The sequence below is a fragment of the Nipponia nippon genome, unplaced genomic scaffold (genome assembly GCF_047370975.1).
Source record: "Nipponia nippon isolate SJK-2023a ecotype South Korea unplaced genomic scaffold, ASM4737097v1 scaffold_16, whole genome shotgun sequence".
NCBI classification, from domain to species: domain Eukaryota; kingdom Metazoa; phylum Chordata; class Aves; order Pelecaniformes; family Threskiornithidae; genus Nipponia; species Nipponia nippon.
The window spans coordinates 10,232,300-10,250,080 of record NW_028262332.1 but is presented as its reverse complement, the minus strand read 5'-3'; the positions used below and the strand labels follow the sequence as shown (position 1 = coordinate 10,250,080).

Below are 17,781 nucleotides of genomic sequence, written 5' to 3'. Positions count from 1 at the left end.
CTCAAAATGTGCACTTGGGCTTTTGCTCTGTTTATTTTAGGTCCCTCATTCCCAACCAGGTCCCATCAGGGCATGGAGATTAGCACGTTCCTCCTCCTCCAGTGGAGGCTTTCCTGCTTGTGGTGAGAGTGGGATGCCAGGCATGGCCATGCCTCTGAGCGGGCACCAGCTGCCAGCCCGGCCGTCGCGGTTGTGCGGGAGCGTGCCGGAGCAGGGTCTCGCAGCCCACCTCCAACCTCGTGCCCAGTCCTTCCTCTGCAATGCTCAGCTGCTTGATGGGACCGCAGGGACATTTTAGCTCATTAGGAAAGGCAGGGAGGTGTGCCTTAGAGCAGCCTCAGCATCTGTAGGGCCTTTTTTCCCAGCAAGCAGAGCCCAGTGCCCAGGCTTGGCAGTGCCCCCAGCTCTGGGAGAGCCAAGACTTTCTGGAAGGTAATGTCAGGCAGTGCCAGGAGCTGCCGGGCACTGGGCTGGGAATGGCTCCTCCGGCTGCAACGGGCAACGCTGCTTTTTTGGCACCGTGCCTTGTTTGTTTCTAAACTTTATGTATTTTAGTTGTGAAGTAGGTTTTGCAGAGGAAGGCTAAGGAAAACTAGCTCTGTGGTTAAACAAGAGCCTCTTGAGGTGTCGCTCGGTGGGGTGGAGGCAGCTGCGCTCACGCTGCCGGTGCGCTGCCTGCCTGCCTGCACGGCGTGCTTTGCTGCCGGTGGCGGGAGGGTTTGTTCCCGTGGCACTTCTCCAGCCAGCAGGCAGCTGTCAGCCTGTGCCTGGAGCAGTCGGTGGCTTTTCTGGGTGCCCGCCAGCACAGCTTGCTGAGCTTCCTCTGGACCGGGGGTGCTGGGGGCTCGAGTCCCTTCCCTGGGGTCACCCCTGCCCCGTCCCGCAGCCGGGGGCTGTCCTTCCCCGGCTCTGAGCGCGCCCTCCCCTCTCGCACGTGTTTGCCAGCGGGACGCGTGCATCTTCCTCTCCCTTTCCCCTTCCTCTTGCTCGTTCCTTCTCCCCCTCTTTACTTTCTTTTTTCGTCTCCTCCCATCTGTCCTTCTCACATCAGGTTATTTTGGGGGATGAGTTTCTCACTGTCAATATGGTAGGAACCATGGTGCATCTCATGCCTTAGAGGATGAACGCCGCGTCGGGAAGCCTTCCCAAGCGGTTACCTTGCTTGGTTCATCTTAACCCCCCTACCTTGCCCCTGGCTTGGAGGCATTTTGAGACTGGGGGGCTAAAGGGCACTAAACCCGACAGCTCTCTCCTCTGGCTGTGAGACTCTGTCTCGAAATGCCTGTGAGCCTTGCAAGTGGTTATTAAGCAGCCTGAAGCTGAGTGTGGTGTTGGCAGGTCATTACTTGTGTCTTTGTAACTTCCAGGGGCTTTTAGTCAAGGCAGGATTATTATTTTACTTGAAAGTAATAAGAACTGCAGGACCAGAAGGGAATTTTTAATGCCCTTCATTTACCAAAATACCTCCCAGAAAAATCAGGAGACAGCGGCGAAGGCGCGGAGCTGGCAGGGAGTTTGCTGGGAGGGAGCAGATCCCTGGGCGAGCTCAGCTGAGCTGCTGCCGTGCTTTGCCGCTTTCTCCTTCATCTGAGCATCTTCGAGCAGTTTAAACACAGGGAAAGTATTTAGCCTCAAATTATCTGCGTGAGACAGGAGCTAAATGCCACCCAGATCCCACAGCGCCCTGGCAGAGCTGGGAGGAGAGCTGGGGCTTGGGGCCGGCTGCCTTCCCCGCTCCGGAGTGAGGGAGACCCGGTCTGCAGCCCGTGTCGTAGTTGTCTTCCATGGCAGGAGTGAGATGAGTTGGGGTTTGTCTGCACAGGGATACTCAGGGAGGCAGATCTTCATGAGATGAAACAGTGAATTTAAAGTAGATTATCTAAAACACATTAAAAGCCAGTGTAACCTTTCTGACTCAGTTAAATGGCTTTAATTCTGTGTATTGTAAATCTACTCTTTCCTTTCAAGTGAGACTGTGCACAGAAGGGTTCATGCCATGCTGCTAATCCCCTTGCGCAGTTAACCTGGATGAATTGTCAGCTAAGTGACACTGCAGAGCCCACGAAGGCCGAGGAGGGCTTTGTGAGGAGCAGCAAGGGCAGGGGGCTTGTGCAGCCCCTCTGCCCGGGGTAGGGGCCGGTGCAGGGCTGGTTGCCGGAGCCACGCGCGAACCCCAGGTTTGAGGCTGGTGCCTGGCAGAGAGCTCTGGGGGAGCGGGGACGGCTCGGACGTGGGGCAGTGCTGGGCATCCCGTCGGCCTGTCCGTCCTTCCTTCTCCGGCAGAAAATGTGGCCTTTCCGTAGTAAACCAAACTCTCTAAGTTGAAACTTTTAAAAAGTTTTTGGGGTCTGGAAAACAACCCTTTTCAGATGGGGATTGGAGTGATTTTTAGTTTTCTTAAAAAAAAAGTCCATATTTTCTCAGCATTTAGACTGTTTCTGAGCATTTGGGTGCCTGGTGGGAAGGAGAGATTGCAGTGTGACATCTCAGGGGCGCTTCTTCCCCCTGTGATCCGCATAAAGCTGTTCATTCATTTGGAAGCCGAGAGCATCTTTTTGTTACTATTTTATCACATGTGCTTTAACCGCGGCACAGAGCAGCCAGAGCCACTGCTGCGGAGGTTTATGGTCTGTCCATCGCTTTGGAGTCCCTTTTATTCATGGTGCCTTTTTATGAGTGAGATATTTGTCTCGCGAGCCCGTGGCTTGCCTGTCTAGGGAAGGTGTCCTGGGAATCGTACTGGCCCGTCCCGGTGCTCTGGGTGACAGCAGACCTTCGGGGTCTGTAGGACCCCGCCAAGCTGTGCGAGTAAACGTGCCATTGGTTTTCAGGAACGTTCTTCTGCCTTGGGGAGCTCTGTCTGAAATAAACCCCTCTTCGTACAGTCTTCCCAGTTGCCAGCTGGCAGTATATTAAGAGAAAACCAAATCATTTGCTGTTTCTTTCCCATAAACATCTCTGTAAGGCATAAAAGGCTCCTGTGCAAAACCAAATGCGAATGGAGGGGCTCGAACAGCCCCTGCTGCTAATGCGGGATAATCCAATTTGGCAGGAGGGAGGCTGAGCTGGCGGGGCTCCTTCCCGGGGCTGTGCTTGCTTCTGGTTTGCAGCTGGAGAAAGTCTGGGTTGTTTGTCATTAATAAACGCCGGGGCTGCTCCGAGGGACGGCAGAGCTGATGGACCCACCCGGGGGCTTGTTATCGCTGGGAGAGGTGGCACGAGGGACCACTTGGGTGTGAACTAACTGCTCCGCGATGGTTGCACAAGCAAGCTAAAAATTAGCAGGGCAGAGGGGGAAGATGGCAGGTCAACGGCGTTCCTTTTGCAAATGCGTTATTTGTGGGCAAGGCTGGGCGTGCGGCCCCGGGGCGCAGATGCAGGCTGGGGGTGCTGGGCTGCCCGCGGGAGCCCCCCTGGGCTCCTCGGAGGCCCGGAGCGGTGGCAGAGGCTCGGCCGGGGCTGAGCCTGCAGAGCGGAGGTGGGAGCCCCTGACTCTCCCCGCCAGCAGCCCCAGCACCTCCTGCCCCATCGTCCCCCCCGTAGCTCCCCGTGGAGGGCTGGTGACCAGGCTCGTCGCGCAGCCGCCCGCTCATGGGCTGCGTGGGAGCCTCTCACCTAGACAGAGCACCTCCTCAGCCCCTGCGCCGCATCCCTCCCCCAGCCCCAGCGTCGCTCCCAAACTGAGCATCTCCCATGGGTCTGCTGGGTCTGACATGGGGGGACGTTGCTGTCGGTGTCACCCGGGACGGCAGCTCCGGTCGGCACAGTCTGTGCTCTCTGCAGGCGTTTCAGCTCCGGGGCGACGAGCTCCTCCCTGCAGCCTTCACACAGATAATAAAAGAGGAGTAGTAGCAAACTAAATCATGTCGCAGGGAGGCTGCTCTGTGCGCCTTGTAACTGAGGGATGAATTAGCTTTCCTTCGGACTCGCTTTGTAATTGAAATGTGAATTTATTGCTTTTATTTAGTTTGAACTATATTGGAGTGCTGTGGACTCATAAAACACAAAGCAAAATAAGAGAAAAACCTTTATGAGCCGCAACTGCCCCCTTTGCTTTGGATAGATTTCTCAATTGCCCAGACTCACGTTAAATAAGGAAAGGAAAGGGGGCACTGCTGAAGCCGGGGCGGCAGGGAAGGGCTGCGGCACGCGCCGGGGCAGGTTCAGCTACCGCCCGCGGTGACAGGGACCTGTGGCCACCCGCGGGGATGGATATATCTTGAAAAGAGTGTCGTTTTTGCAAAGGGAATTTTTTTCCTTTGCAGCTGCAGTTGCTTTGTTTCATAGCGCTGTGCTGCTGTCCGTCTGTCCGTCTGTCTGTCTGCGGGATGTACAGTACACGAGCACGGGCCCCGGGGGTGCTGCTTGCAGAGCCGGCGCTTTGCCTCCCCCCGACTCCCAGACATTTCTGTGTTCTTCTTTCTCCCCCTGCCATGACCCCCCATGTTACCCTCATCATTGCTTTCTCTTCTTTTATTTTATTTTGTTTTCCCTTCTCTGGTCATCACCTGCGTGTATAAAACCAGCTCTGTGCAGGTGTGCGTAGGAGAAATTCAACGTTAGGTTCCTAAAAACACCCCAACCGGCACCTTTCAAAACCTAATTTCTCTGCAGAAAGCGTGACACTGATTGGACACAGAGCAGCGATGCAGCTTGCAAGACTCATTAAAAAAACCAAAAAACCATAAAAAATGTTTTTATCTGTGGAGCTGAGTCCTTAAAGGGGCCGTACACTGGCAAAGCCACCAGAGCATCACCGGGTCCCCAGCATCCCCACCCTGGGGACCTCGGCAGGGTCACGTCCCAGGCACGGCGCAGCCCCCGGCCGAGCGCTTGGGCGGCTGTTTGTCCCTCCGGCGTTGATGTTCCCCGTGGCATGGCTCCAGCTGTTGCTCTGGTCTCTGCCCGGCAGCTGTACGTTTCCCTCACCTCCTGTGATGCTCTTGCTCTGTAGGCCTCACGCCGAGGACTTCAGCGTGGATTCCTCCTTCTCGCAGTAAGTGCACCGCATGCATTTCCCTGCGCCGGCGCTGCGGGGAGGGGGGTTGAGGGTTGTTGTGGCACCGCCAGCCTCGGGGATCATCGCTCTTCCAGCGGGGAAAAGCCAACCGCGTTCTCCAGAGAGCAAAAACCCCTTGCAATTTGGGGTGTTTGTGCGGTGCATGTGTGCATGGTGTCTCATGAGCCAAGTATTTTGGGCAGTACCTGCTGCCAAGAACAGTGGTTAGCCTTGACTTTAAATTAGTGATAGATTATTCTGCTTTTAAGGGAGCTGATAAGCAAGAGGTTGGTCCTTTGCTGCTCTTGGCACTAAGGAGTTGCATACGGGACCAGCAAACCCTTCTGAAAGAGCAATGGTTCCCACCATGGGGAGGACTAGCTGTGCTCAGAGATAGACAAGTTTCTTGGGGAAGAAGTTATATCTTTGGCAGCAAATTGGTGATTACCCATTAGCGATGAGCTCCATGCGCAGACTCTAATTAAACAATCCAGATTCATCAGCAGAAGCAATTATAGGAGCAGACTCATGAGTGTCAATCTCCAATGTTGCAAAACAAATAAGCCAAACAAAACACAGCGTGTTATTCTGTTGCTTCTTCTCTTCCTGGGTATTAATCTTTTTTATTATTATTATTTTATTAAGAGCAAGTGGTGCTGCTGCCCGGCCGCAAGCAGCGTGGGGCCAGGGCTGGGGCTGCTCCGTGCATCCGCGAGACTGCCGAGAGCTTGGATGGGAGGTGCGGCGGGAAGGTGACTCGGGGGGTGAGCGTGTCTTTGGCCAGGGCCCACGGCTGGGGACGCGTGTCCTCGGTCAGTGCCGAGCGAGAGCCCTCTGCCCGCCGCAGGGAGAGGCCTGGATCAGGCCCCCGCACAGCACATCACCGCTGGCAGGGGCTCCCCGTCCCGCCTGGCTTGCATGGAGTGGTCTTCAACTCCAGCCCCTGAGTGCATCCTCGCTGCCTCCAGTGCTTTGTTTGGTGCCGCACCTCGAGTACTGTGTTCAGTGTTGGGCCCCTCACTACAAGAAGGACATCGAGGTGCTGGAGCGTGGCCAGAGGAGGGCAACGCAGTTGGTGAAGGGTCTGGAGCACAAGTCTTAGGAGGAGCGGCTGAGGGAGCTGGGGTTGTTCAGCCTGGAGAAGAGGAGGCTGAGGGGAGACCTTATGGCTCTCTACAACTGCCTGAAAGGAGGCTGTAGCGAGGTGGGGGTCGGTCTCTTCTCCCCAGTAACGAGTGATAGGATGAGAGGGAACGGCCTCAAGCTGCGCCAGGGGAGGTTTAGGTTGGACATTAGGAAAAACTTCTTCACCAAAAGGGTGGTCAAGCATTGGAACAGGCTGCCCGGGGAAGTGGTCGAGTCTCCATCCCTGGAGGTATTTAAAGAACGGAGAGATGTGGTGCTCAAGGACATGGTATAGATGGACTTGGCAGTGTTAGGTTAACAGTTGGACTCGATGATCTTAAGGGTCTTTTCCAACCTTGACAATTCTATGATTCTACGATTCTAAAATGAGCTCTGCAACTGCTAAACACGGTTGGAGGGGATTATAGCTGCCTTTGGGGAATGAGGAATTGATAAAAATCCCATTTTCATTGCGATGTCCTCCCTAATTAAAAAAACAGGAGAAAGAAGTCCACCAGCAGATTTCTTTTCTATTACTACAGGTTTGTAACGCCTTTCCGTCAGTGTGTGTCAGGGCTGGCCAACCCCTGGCTCGGCGGAGCCATTGCAGCCTTGGTGCGGTGCCTCCTGCCCTGCCTTTGTCCTACCAACGCAGGAGTGCTTGTGCGGATGAGTTCAGGGCACCGTTCATCTCACGGTGCAAGATGAGTGGCTGTGAGGACTGGCCTTTGAGGCCAACCTTGGTCTTAGGCAGAGTTTTTCCAGAAGCAGCTGCTTGGAACCTGCTTTTCATCCCCAAAAAATAAAATTGCAGTGTTACTGCTGGAGCCAGGATGACATTACCTGCATCCAGCTGTGTTTAATTTGCTGCAGAGTGGTTGGCAATATCACTCCTTTCTTTGGGCAAAAATCACACTCCATAATAAAACAGGAGATGCTTTTTTTCTGATTTATTCCCATGGTAAATGAATGAAATCTTCAAGAAACAAGGTTTTGAGCCGGTGCTGGGGCAATGTGTGCCACAGCATCCTGGTTCCCAGTGCAGCGTGTCTATTGGTGTGGGACTCAATTTTGCTAATCGTTCGTGATGTGCCTCAGCATGTTCCCTGCCCGGAGCCCGAGCGGCTCAGCAAACTCATTCCTGGCACTGTGTGCATCGGGGCTCAGAGTGCTCCGGCAGCCTGGCAGGGCCAGCCAGGCAGCCTGGCTGACAGGCTGGAGCCGGCGGGAGCGGCTGCCTTCCCGTGGGGGCTGCGACGGTGCCGTGGGGGCTGCGACGGTGCCGTGGGGGCTGCGATGGTGCCATGGGGGCTGCAGTGGAGCCATGGGGGCTGCGACGGTGCCATGGGAGCTGTAATGGTGCCATGGGGGCTGCGATGGTGCCATGGGGGCTGTGACAGTGCCATGGGAGCTGTGATGGTGCCGTGGGGGCTGCGACAGTGCCATGGGGGCTGCGACAGTGCCATGGGGGCTGTGACGGTGCCATGGGGGCTGCAGTGGAGCCATGGGGGCTGCAACGGTGCCATGGGAGCTGAGACAGTGCCATGGGAGCTGCAACAGTGCCTGGGAGAGGCTGATTTGGGACCTGCTGAGTGCCTCGGGGTGGCCAGTGCCACGATCCATGGGCATTGGCTGGGACTCTGCAGAACAAGGGGAAAGTGCCTTCAGTATTGCACCTACTGAGGGGTGGGGGACAAGAGTGACTCGTAGAAAATGGGCAGGTTTCCTGTTTGCAATACTTGGCCTTTTGGACTATGCAGACCCTCCCACTGGTCTCCCAGGTGCTCTCATGTACCTCCCAGGCACTGAAACCTGCCCTCCTGGTGCCAGCCCTTCGCCCTGAGGCAGGGCTCCCCTCTCCCCTTCCCTCCGTGGGTCGCAGCGTTGGCCAGGGGGGCTCTGCCGCCCAAAGCGGGGAGAGGCGAGCGATGCCCCCTCTCCCAGTCCCTCTCTGGTTGCTTTGTGCTTTCTTTAAAAATGCGCCAGAGTTTTATTGGAGAAGCTGCCGCAGCGAGGGGTCTTTGGGGGTGTTTGATAAACCCCTGGGGAAGCTGAGCTATTAATGGAGGAAAGCTCCCGGCTGTGGCGCTGGCGAGCGTGCTGGCGGCGCTACACGGCTCGGTGGGGGAGCAGCCGGGTGTCCAGCCGCATTCGGCTTGCAGCACAGCATCAATCCTGCCTGGCTTCTCCACAGGAGGGCCGAACCCACGCATCTCCCCGGCTGATGAGGGACATGGCGCAGCACGCTGCCGCTGCCGCTGCCCTGCCAGCACCACAGCCTGGGCCACCGCGGGCTGCCAGCTGAGCCTGAAGTTTGCAAAAAATGCCGTGAAGCAAATCAGGAGGCAGATTTTGCAGAGCCCCTGTTGTGGGCTGGTCCCCGCATGGCTGCCAGGTGCACGGGGGGATGCAGGGGACAGCGGGGCTGCGGCAGGAGATGCCCCCCAAACCATGCAACCCTGTGCGGTTTTGAAGCCATTTTCTTGCACGCTCGCCGGCACTGAGCCGGTACAGCCTTGTTGAAACCCACAACCTTCCTCCTTTGAGTAATTGTTCAATTACTGCTTATTGAGCGTGGGGGCAGCCTGTTCCCTGTTTCTCACTTTGGCAGGCGCCCAGGTTTTCTAGACGCACACAGCCGTACAGCTATTCCCCCTTTCCATCTCAAAGCCGTGCGCTGGGAGCAGCTCGTCGCACCAGCGAGTAGGGAGCAAAGGTGGGAAGGGCCATACCTGCCCCCATCCTCTGCCCGCCTCGGGAGAGACGGAGGATGGCAAATGAATATACCACAGAGGTGGTGTTCAGTACGCAAAGCTCACTCAATGTCATCCGTCTTACTGTAGCTTTTGTAGCCAAATGCCTGTTACCATCAAGAAAACAGTGGAAAAAAGGAAAGAGCATCTCCGAAGGAGATCAGGAGGGCTGGCAGCTGCTGGAGGTGTGTCTGTCTGGGCAGTTTGTGTGGCTGCCATCAGCAGGTATCTGAACCTCAAGCAGGCTGGCTCAGTGGCTTATTTGGGAAGGACTTTGGCCCCTGCTCAGCTTCCCCTGGCGTGGGCTCCGCTGGCACCGGCCGCCCGCTGTGCTGGGCCGGTGGCTGAGCGAAGGAGCGGAGGCAGCCCGGCCGCCGTGCGGTGCCTTGCTGAGCAGCACGCTGCCTTTTGCACAATATCCTCTGCTGTTCCTTGCACCGTAGGATGCCAAGAGCAGAAACGTTGCAGACCTGCACTCCCAACGCTGCTCCTCACCTTCCTCTGCTCAGGGCTGCAGCTGGTACCACAGCCCATCCCCGGTGAGCCCACCTGGGCCATCAGCACAGTTCTTTAATCTCAGCTACTGCATGCCACAGCCACGTTTCTTAGGTATTTGACCTGTGAGGTTTTGCAGGGAGGATGCAGAGCCGTCCTCCGGGCCCAGCCAGAGTGGGGCGAGGAAGCGGGGTCTCATTTGAGACTACGCTGTCTTGGCAGAGGTGGGTGTTGGCAGCCACCAGACTGCAGAGATTTTGGTTTGATTTTGGGCTTTTTTTCCCCCAAAATGCCTGAAGAGTCTTGTTTGGCATCCTGCTACATGATGGGAAAAGTTTCTTGAGAATTTTCCTGGAACAAGAATGGTGTTTCCCGCCCAGCTGAAGTGTGAGAGCAAGGATTGGAGGTGTGGAGAGATGCTGAGATTTTTTCTTGTCTTTCAAGAGCCATATTTATTTGGAGATACGCTTCTCATGGCAAAAAGTCTCTTTTATGAACTAGAACAAAAGCGCCTGGGCACCTAAGCCCTTCTTTAGGAAGCAGCAGGGAGGCTCTGGGCAGTGTCCTGGCGCAGGGGTGGCGGCTCGCTCCCTTGGTTGGCCGGTGGATTTTGGAGCCGTCTCAGTTTTCAGGCCGTGCCCGGCAGCTGTCACATGCAGGGGGACCGGAGGGGAGCCGCCTGCGCCCGACTGCCCATGTAAGTCTCCTGGGGCCGCAGAGCTCGGGGGTACGTCTCTGTCCCCCCGTCCCTGCCTGTGCGGGTTTGCCCCGGCGTGGGGCTGCACGTGGGTTGCTATTTTTCATGGTTTACTTGTCTTTAAGTGTTTATCCCCAGCTCTCTGGGGAAGGTACAAGTATGGAGCTGGGCTCTGCTACTTGGCGTCTATTTTAATACTGGTGAGCTGGGCTGTGCTCATCCTGGTCTTGCATCCTGCACTTTTCCAAACAAACTATTGTGTCTTTTTTTTAGGAGCTCATCATCTTAGAACAAATTGCCTCTAATCTTAGATTAATAAAGTACAATAAATAACCGAGCGAACAAAATGAAATTGCTTAGGCATTATGAAGTGCATAATAGCGGTAATTACCCTTCTAAGCAGAGGGCTTGTAGCTAAACCTGTACTGCGATGATTATCTGCGCGGCCCAGGGAGGTTCAGCCGGGGCGAGGAGGGGGAGCGGGGTGCTGCCTCCTCCCTTCCCGCAGAGCACGCCGCTGCCTGCGCCCCTCGGTGCTGCCCGGGCTGGGCTGGCATCACGCTGCCCGGCCGGCGGGAGGGATGCCCGGCTGCGGTGGCAGGGATGGGGGCGGTTTAAATGGACCAGCTTGGCTGAGATGCTGTGAAATCAGAGCCCGTTGGGGTTTGTGATTCGGGGCGGTAATGCAGTCGGAGTTTAGCTTGATTTTTATTTGAAGTTAACTTCTTGACAACAAAATTAAAGGGTACGTTTTAGATGAAATAATCTCCTTCCCTCAGCTGGAAATGGAGTAGGAGCTTTGATACTTTCTGGTGGTTGCTGCTGCTTGGTAAAAGCCATCACCAGTTCAGCTGTGGGTCGGCTCTGGGGTGCTGGGTTGACCTGGCGCTGCAGAGCGGGTGCCGGCGCTGGAGCGGGCGGTCGGACCGGGGTGCTGTCCCGGTCCCCGTCACGCCGAGCCCTTCCTCTGCCCTCCCTCCTCCTCCTCCAGACAGAAGCCCCGTGGCACGGTCACCCCGCGGGGGCTGCCGGGGCTCAGCGGGGCAGCGGCAGGGCCGCGGCGGCAGGGCCCCATGCAGCTCCGGGGCTCAGCACAGAAAGCAGCGAGGGCAGGTTTTCTGCACAGGGACACGTTCTTTCGACATGCTTTTATTTCTTCATCTCTTTGCAGTGATAAATACTCTCTTTCCCCCGCAAGACCGGCTTCAGTTGCTTTCCAAGTGTTTCTTCTTCCTGCGGCCGTTATGATGGATGAATGCATGGGCTACTTTGTCATAAAAAGTTAGAACTCTTCTAATCATTCAGTTCTCTTATCCATCAGCGTTTATATTCATAGTCTCGAGGTGGGCTGCAACGCTATAGATCAGCAAACCATCTGTCTGGCGACAGAGATTTATATTGCTGTTTGTTTCTTTGGTACGGAGGCGAATGTCTGGGAGAGGAATCGTGCTCCCTGAAGTCTCCCTCTCCTCCATGTGCTTCATCCTCAGGGACTCTGATGAATGGGGTGCCCAGCGCTCAGGACGGAGCTGAAGGCCAGTTCCTAGTGTTTCCTGGGCATTTTTAATAAGAAGAAGGCACAATTAGCTTGTGTGTGCAGTGTTGTGAGTAGTTGTGGCAGCTGATTTATGCCCTGACACGGATAAATTATTTGCTAAGTCTGGCTTTGGAAATTATTAATTTTAACACATGTTAAAGCTATGCTTACGAAACTCTGCATTTATGGCTGCCTGCTCCTAAGGCATCATGCTGGCTGAGCCAACACCCATAAATTCTCCTGCTTGCTCCCCAGTGCTCGTGGTCCCTGCAGCGAGGTCTGTGGTCACCCGCTCGCCTCCCTGCTCCCTTCTCCTGCCAGCGAGTGCGGCTGGTGAACGCGCACCGGCTTCGGTGCAAAGCCCCCCCGGCCGCCCTCCCTGCCCCTCGGGCTGGGCGGTCCCCGCGAGCATCGGGGCCCCAGGGGAGATGCAGGCTCAGCTCCCATCCCTGCTGCTGCCGGCTGGGGACGTTGAGGGTGAGGAATGTTCTTGGCCAAACCCCGCAGCTGCCACCTCAGGTGCATTTGTGTTTTAGCATTTTCCGTACTGGATGCTATGAAATGTCCTGATGAGGAGCGACGAGCTCACATCACTGCTGATGGGTTTGCTGAGCGCTGCCAGCCGTACCTGGGCATCTTTCCCCTTGGCATCGTAACCAGCACAAATGCCAAATGTCTTAACGGAGGTTGGTGACTGCCCCACCGAGTCTGTTGGTTATTGTCACCTCTGTTACGGACATCCCCCTGCGGGACCCGGGCAGGGCACAGGGTCTGCAGGGGACGTGCCTGCGCGTGGGCAACAGGAGCTCAGCATTTGCTTCCCAGTTAAGGCTCCTGATTACTTTCCTCTTTGGCTGTGTCGATGGGGACAAGATGAGCCCGCAGCAGCTCTGGAGCTGGAGGGGCTCAGACGGGTGCATCTCACCCAGCTCCCGGGTGCTGCCTCTGGTCCCGGCAGCAGTGTTGGGGAGATGCTGAAGGACGGGCTCGTACAGCGGATCGGCCACCCCGAGCCCATCGCGTCCCTGCCAGCCGCCAGACCAGGCAGCTGCCAGTGCGTTCCCACTGCCTCACTCCAAGGCCAGAGAGCAGTTACTGGCTTATGGCAGAAACATGTAAAATTTGATAGCCTGTATAAAATTTTATCCCAGCTATCATCATGCCTGAGGTGATGGGTTTCTCTCCATGCATTTGCTTTTTGTACTTAAGAGCCTTGTAAATTAAAAATCTGACTATTCAACTTGATAAGGGAGTCCAGGAGAAGCCCCGAGGAGCTCTTATGGATGTGCCACGCTTCTTACACGCCAGGTGGTTTCCCCACGAGCGGTCAGGCTGGCTGTGAAATGCCAGCGGGCACCGGTGTGTACCGGGACGAGGGGCTCCCGAGCAATGAGGGTCTCATAAAACCCCTTCCCAATTTGCTGCCCAATCAGATCGGCATTAACGCTCAGTAAATATTTGTTTATCCCTCTGTTGTCAGAGCGAGTAGCAGCTGCTTTCCAATAAATCACGATTCGGTGGCGAGTGCCAGGCAGCATGCTCGGCTGGAGCTGGCAACACGTGCACGGGGGTTGCACAGGCGAAATAAAATGGGGTGGTAGGTTTAATGACTGTCACTGTGAATTTGCTCACCTCGGTCTATGCCTTGGCTTGGTAATATGCCTGATTAATGCGATCTTGATGACCTTCCTCCGAGCAGTTAAAAAAATAGTAATAATAGTAACACTTCCTTAAGAGACTTGTTGAATACAGTGAAATAGGGGAAACGGCTAATTCGCTGCACTTAACTCCATTATTAGCTGTAAGAGTAATGAACAGACTTTGTCTTGCTCAGAGTCTAAAGCCGAGGCATCAGGAGACGATCCCTTTTAGCCTGCACGTAGCAGGCAGCAGTGTAATTTATAACCCTGCCTGATGTGAATAAGTGCGTTTGCAAAGGATTGCAGGCGTTTATAAAGTAATAGGAGAGGCGGGCGGCAGATGAGCCGAGCAGGTGCCAGTTTTGCCTGCACACCCTTAATCCGGGTGTGCTTGATCCCAGACCCCGCTGACATCCATGGTGAGGAACCTCCAGCCTTTCCAGGCTTTCCCCCATCCGTGCAGTCACGGGCATCCACCCGGCATGTGGGGACCGGCAGGAGGGCTGCGGACGGGGGTCCGTGATGGAGACTGGAGCAGCTGAAGATGAAGAAATGGCCGTGGTGGTCGCAGCGGTGGACAGGGCATTTTCCATTTCACCTGCGGCTCCTCCCGGCCGGTTTCTGCACAGTGCCCCGGCGGGCGGCTCTCTGCCGCGGCGCCTTGTCCTGGTGACACAAGCCACTGGCGACTCCAAATGCCAAGTGACGTTCAGAGTTGGTTGGCAGCTCCTGGGTTTTTCTGGAATGGCCAAATGTGGTATCTTAGCAACAAAGGGAATTTTTCTCCTTTTAGATCGGATTTGTTTTTTAACAGCTTCGAAGCTGAATGTTGCTCCTACTTGGGCAGAGCCAGGGCACGGGTGTACTGGGGACGTCGCCCTCACCGGCTCCTGCTCTGCTGTAGCCGTGGAGGGTCGGAGCAGATAAAGCATTGCTGGGGGAGACTGCTCCAAGGTCACCGCTTTTCTGAGAGGCTTTGAACGTTGTAAAGCGTGCGGGAAAGGAGAAGTTTGCAAGTCCGATGTCAGCTGGTTGCATGTGAATGAAAGCAAAACCCTTAACCCACAGTAGAACTGGCCCTGTTGGGTCGCATCGGCTGCTTTGGTAGTCATCGATGTGCCACGTCTTGGTGCTCATGGCTGGTGGTACTGGCAATTTGGTATGGTGGTAGCCGCTGGGAGCCCAGGGCTGAGTCTGGGGTCTGCTGTGGGCTGCTCTGGGGGGTCACCCACCCGGGATGGGGGGACAGGGCTCCAGGGGGGCTCTGGGTCTGACCTCCCGCCCCACTGATGGGCTCCTCTGGGCGCTTTCCCCACAGGGTGCAGGTCGAGTTCTATGTGAATGAAAACACCTTCAAGGAGCGGCTGAAGCTCTTCTTCATCAAAAACCAGCGATCGAGTGAGTGCTCCATGCGTGGAGCCCGAGTGTCTGCTGGGAGAAACCAAACACTGCCTGAGCTCGAAAGCCGTGCTCCGTCCTCGTGGGACAAGAAGCCATTGCCATCTGCTGGTGGCTATTTCCCCATGTGTCCCCAGTGCTGGCTGCCTGTTGGCCTTTCTGTTGGGTGTTGGCCAACTTGGTTTGGGGGCACGCGGTTGCACGGGGAGGAGGGGATGCTGCCTGCCACCTTTGCTCACTGAGGACAAATTTTTTCCTTGCTACAGCACAGGAACCAGCTGGGACAAATTGGTCGGGAGCAGGGTGGGCATCAGGAGCTGCCCGGGGCGGGTCAGGGAGCAAATGTCTCCGCCACGGGGCTGGCAATGCTCCCTATGCCCGCAGGGAGGTCAGCGGCTGTGGGGACAGCGGAGGCAGGCTGTGAGTTGCTCACTCCCACTTCAGCCATCCGAATTAGCCTCCACTTGACTAATGGTGTTTTTATTTTCTTTCTCCAAGATGTCATTAGCTGTCTGGAGGGAGTCCACTCGTTAATTTATAATTTCACATTTTCTTTTCCTCCCTGCATCCTGTCGTCTTGTTAAAAAGCTAGAGCGCAGCACAGCAGGGTGCCCGCGGGGAAGTTTTTAATGAAAATGTGATTAATTTTGCACTTGTAATTTGAGTAATAACCCCCATGAACTGGCTGGGGAGGGAGAGCGGGTAAAGCAGCAGCTTTTTCTTGCTATCCCTCCTCCTGCAAGCTGTTTGCAACATGGTGAGCAAAGTGGAACCCTGGCCCTGCCTGTCTGATGCTTTTTAATGGATGCCTGCTAATGAGGGGGATACACTCCAGCAGCTCCCTCAGTTGTCTCTCACATCTATTGGGGCCAGCAAGGAGCTGACTCATCGTTATTTATTTCTGTATTCATCTCATATATATTTGACACTGGGTAGGATGTGTAGAGCCCCAGGCAAAGCGTGAGCAACGTTTGTGTGCTGCGCTGGGGCTCCTGCAGCTCCCCTGGGGCTCAGTGGGCTCCTGCGGTGCAAGGGGCCCTGCAGAGCTTGTGGGAAATGAAAGAGGCTGTGCTGTGGGTCGCACAGGGTGTCGGGGGTGCCCGGGGTACATCGGGTGCCCGGGACGCGCTGCCTGGCCCACGCCGTGCTCCCCTCTGCCGCAGGCCTGAGGATCCGTCTCTTCAACTTCTCGCTGAAGCTGCTCACCTGCCTCCTGTACATCGTCCGCGTCCTGCTCGACAACCCGGAGGAGGGCATAGGCTGGTGAGTGCCGCTGCGGCTGGGCTACCCGCTCCGCCCCATGCGACGGGCAGCGCAGACGCGACAGCAGCTACTCAGGGCGGGTGTGAAGATGCATGGTGGATGGTTTTTCTCACTCCAGCTGTTTGAATTGGTACTTTAGCCAAACTTGCTGGTCTGGTGGGGTTTGCTCCTTGCTCAAACCCTGCGGACAGGCGTGCGGGCGTCCGCTGGCCCTGCGTGGCGCACGAGGGGAAGGTGGTGGAAAAATTCAACGTTACGTTCATTTCCAAATGCTGTCTGGCTCTAATGGTCAGGAGCGCAGCGTGGCCTTCAGACACAGGCAAGAGCTCATGATTTACAGGGCATCACCGTGCAAGTATTTTCTGAATCCTGATGCCCTTGAAGACACTTATGCTAAATCCCATTTAAGCGTTTGGGAAGGAAATATGTTTTGCCATTTAGATCCCCGAGGTGACAGATGATTACATACATCAGCTTTGCTCTGGGTTTCAGTATAAGCCTATTTTTAATATGTCCTTGCTTTGTTTAGCTCACATACAGTGTGGGTTTTTTTCAAGAGCTAGGAGAATTAGCAATTTGATTTTCTCTTTGTAAAGGTTGCAGACTACCAAGTACGTCTGCATTGTCCAAAAGTGGTTTCAAATCTGTAAGAATTAAGCGTGACACAGCTGCATCTCCTGGAAAGGTTTAGCCCAGCTGCAGTTCAGGGAAGTCCATTTTCCCGAGGGTGAGTGGCAAAATAAAGGCTGGCCAGTGGGAACGCATCCCTCGCAGCAAGGCAAGGGGAGAGCTTGGCTTCGGTGCTGCCTGCCTGGCTGGCCGCTCGGGGCCCACCTAGCCTTGTCCTAGAAGCCAAAGCTCAGCAGCTTTTGCTAATTGTAACCTGGTAATTCCCAGCCGCAGCCCTGTGTTCGAGCACTGTGCGCAGGGAGCCCTGTGCCCGGTGAGTGTCAGCATTTCACAGCATCTCTGGTATGGGCTGCAGTACCTGACAGGTCGTGTTCTCCTGTAATAAGATGTTAAGAACTGCCCGGGTGAGATAGGCTCCTGTGGAAAGCCCTGGCTGTGGGGACCAGTGTGCGTTTGGGCGCGTGGGAGTGTTGTCCAGGGGCTTCCCCAGCACGAGGACGGAGCCGCGAGGGCACCCCATGAGCCCGGGCAGTGCACGCCAGCACCCCTTTTCCTTCCTCCCCCCTGCTTTCCCCTGCTTTGTCTTTCTCTTCTCCTAGCTGGGAATGCGAAAAGCAGAATTACACGGCGTTCAACCAGTCCACAAAGATAAACTGGTGAGTCCAGAGTTGCTCCAGTGCTGGGGTCTGGCTCTGCCAGGATGTGGGAATGCAGTGGTGGATGTGGCTGGTGCTGGCAGCTGCCCGTGGCCATTTCGGGGTCACGGGGCTGCTCAAGGGATGCAGAGCAGCATCCCAGGATCAAGTCAATTGACGAGTGCCTGTGGCTGCACCCTTGGGAATGGCTTATTCCCAGTGCAGAGGCTGCTTGAACAAACTGTGCAGTATGGAACACCAGTACCAGTCCTGTGCTGGGTCCTGCATCAGGGATGGCCTCAGATTTGCATTCGGTGGGGGGTAAAGGCAGTGCTAGTTGGGCTACAGTTTAGATCCGTTTTGAATTTTCTTTGCAGGTCACACATCTTCTGGGTGGATAGAAAAATGCCACTGTGGGCTGTGCAGGTGAGTGCCCAGACCTCGGGCATGGGCATGTAGGAGCGCAGCAGGAGCCGGGGTTTGAGCTCTGCCGCCAGCAGGTCTCTGTGCATCCTCTGCCCGCAACAGCGAGGGGCAACGGGTTCTCTTGGGTGAGCAGCAAATGATCTGGGGCTTCTGCTGGGAGCAACAACATGGCCCTGGGTGAAA

The 17,781-nt window shown here is 55.7% G+C and overlaps 1 protein-coding gene across 10 annotated transcripts in view; it reads left to right on the top strand.

The window, feature by feature from the left end:
• Positions 1-17,781, top strand: part of KCNT1 (potassium sodium-activated channel subfamily T member 1) — an 88,972-nt gene that overhangs the window by 48,806 nt on the left and 22,385 nt on the right. For 8 of the 10 annotated variants that reach the window (XM_087752769.1, XM_087752762.1, XM_087752764.1 and 5 more), the window contains 4 exons: positions 14,565-14,644; positions 15,808-15,907; positions 17,137-17,193; positions 17,550-17,598. In XM_087752769.1, coding sequence (XP_087608895.1) covers positions 14,565-14,644; positions 15,808-15,907; positions 17,137-17,193; positions 17,550-17,598 — 286 coding nt within the window. Of the gene's footprint in view, positions 1-4,954; positions 4,997-14,564; positions 14,645-15,807; positions 15,908-17,136; positions 17,194-17,549; positions 17,599-17,781 lie in introns of all 10 variants that reach the window. The other 2 variants (XM_087752770.1, XM_087752767.1) reach the window with 1 other exon arrangement.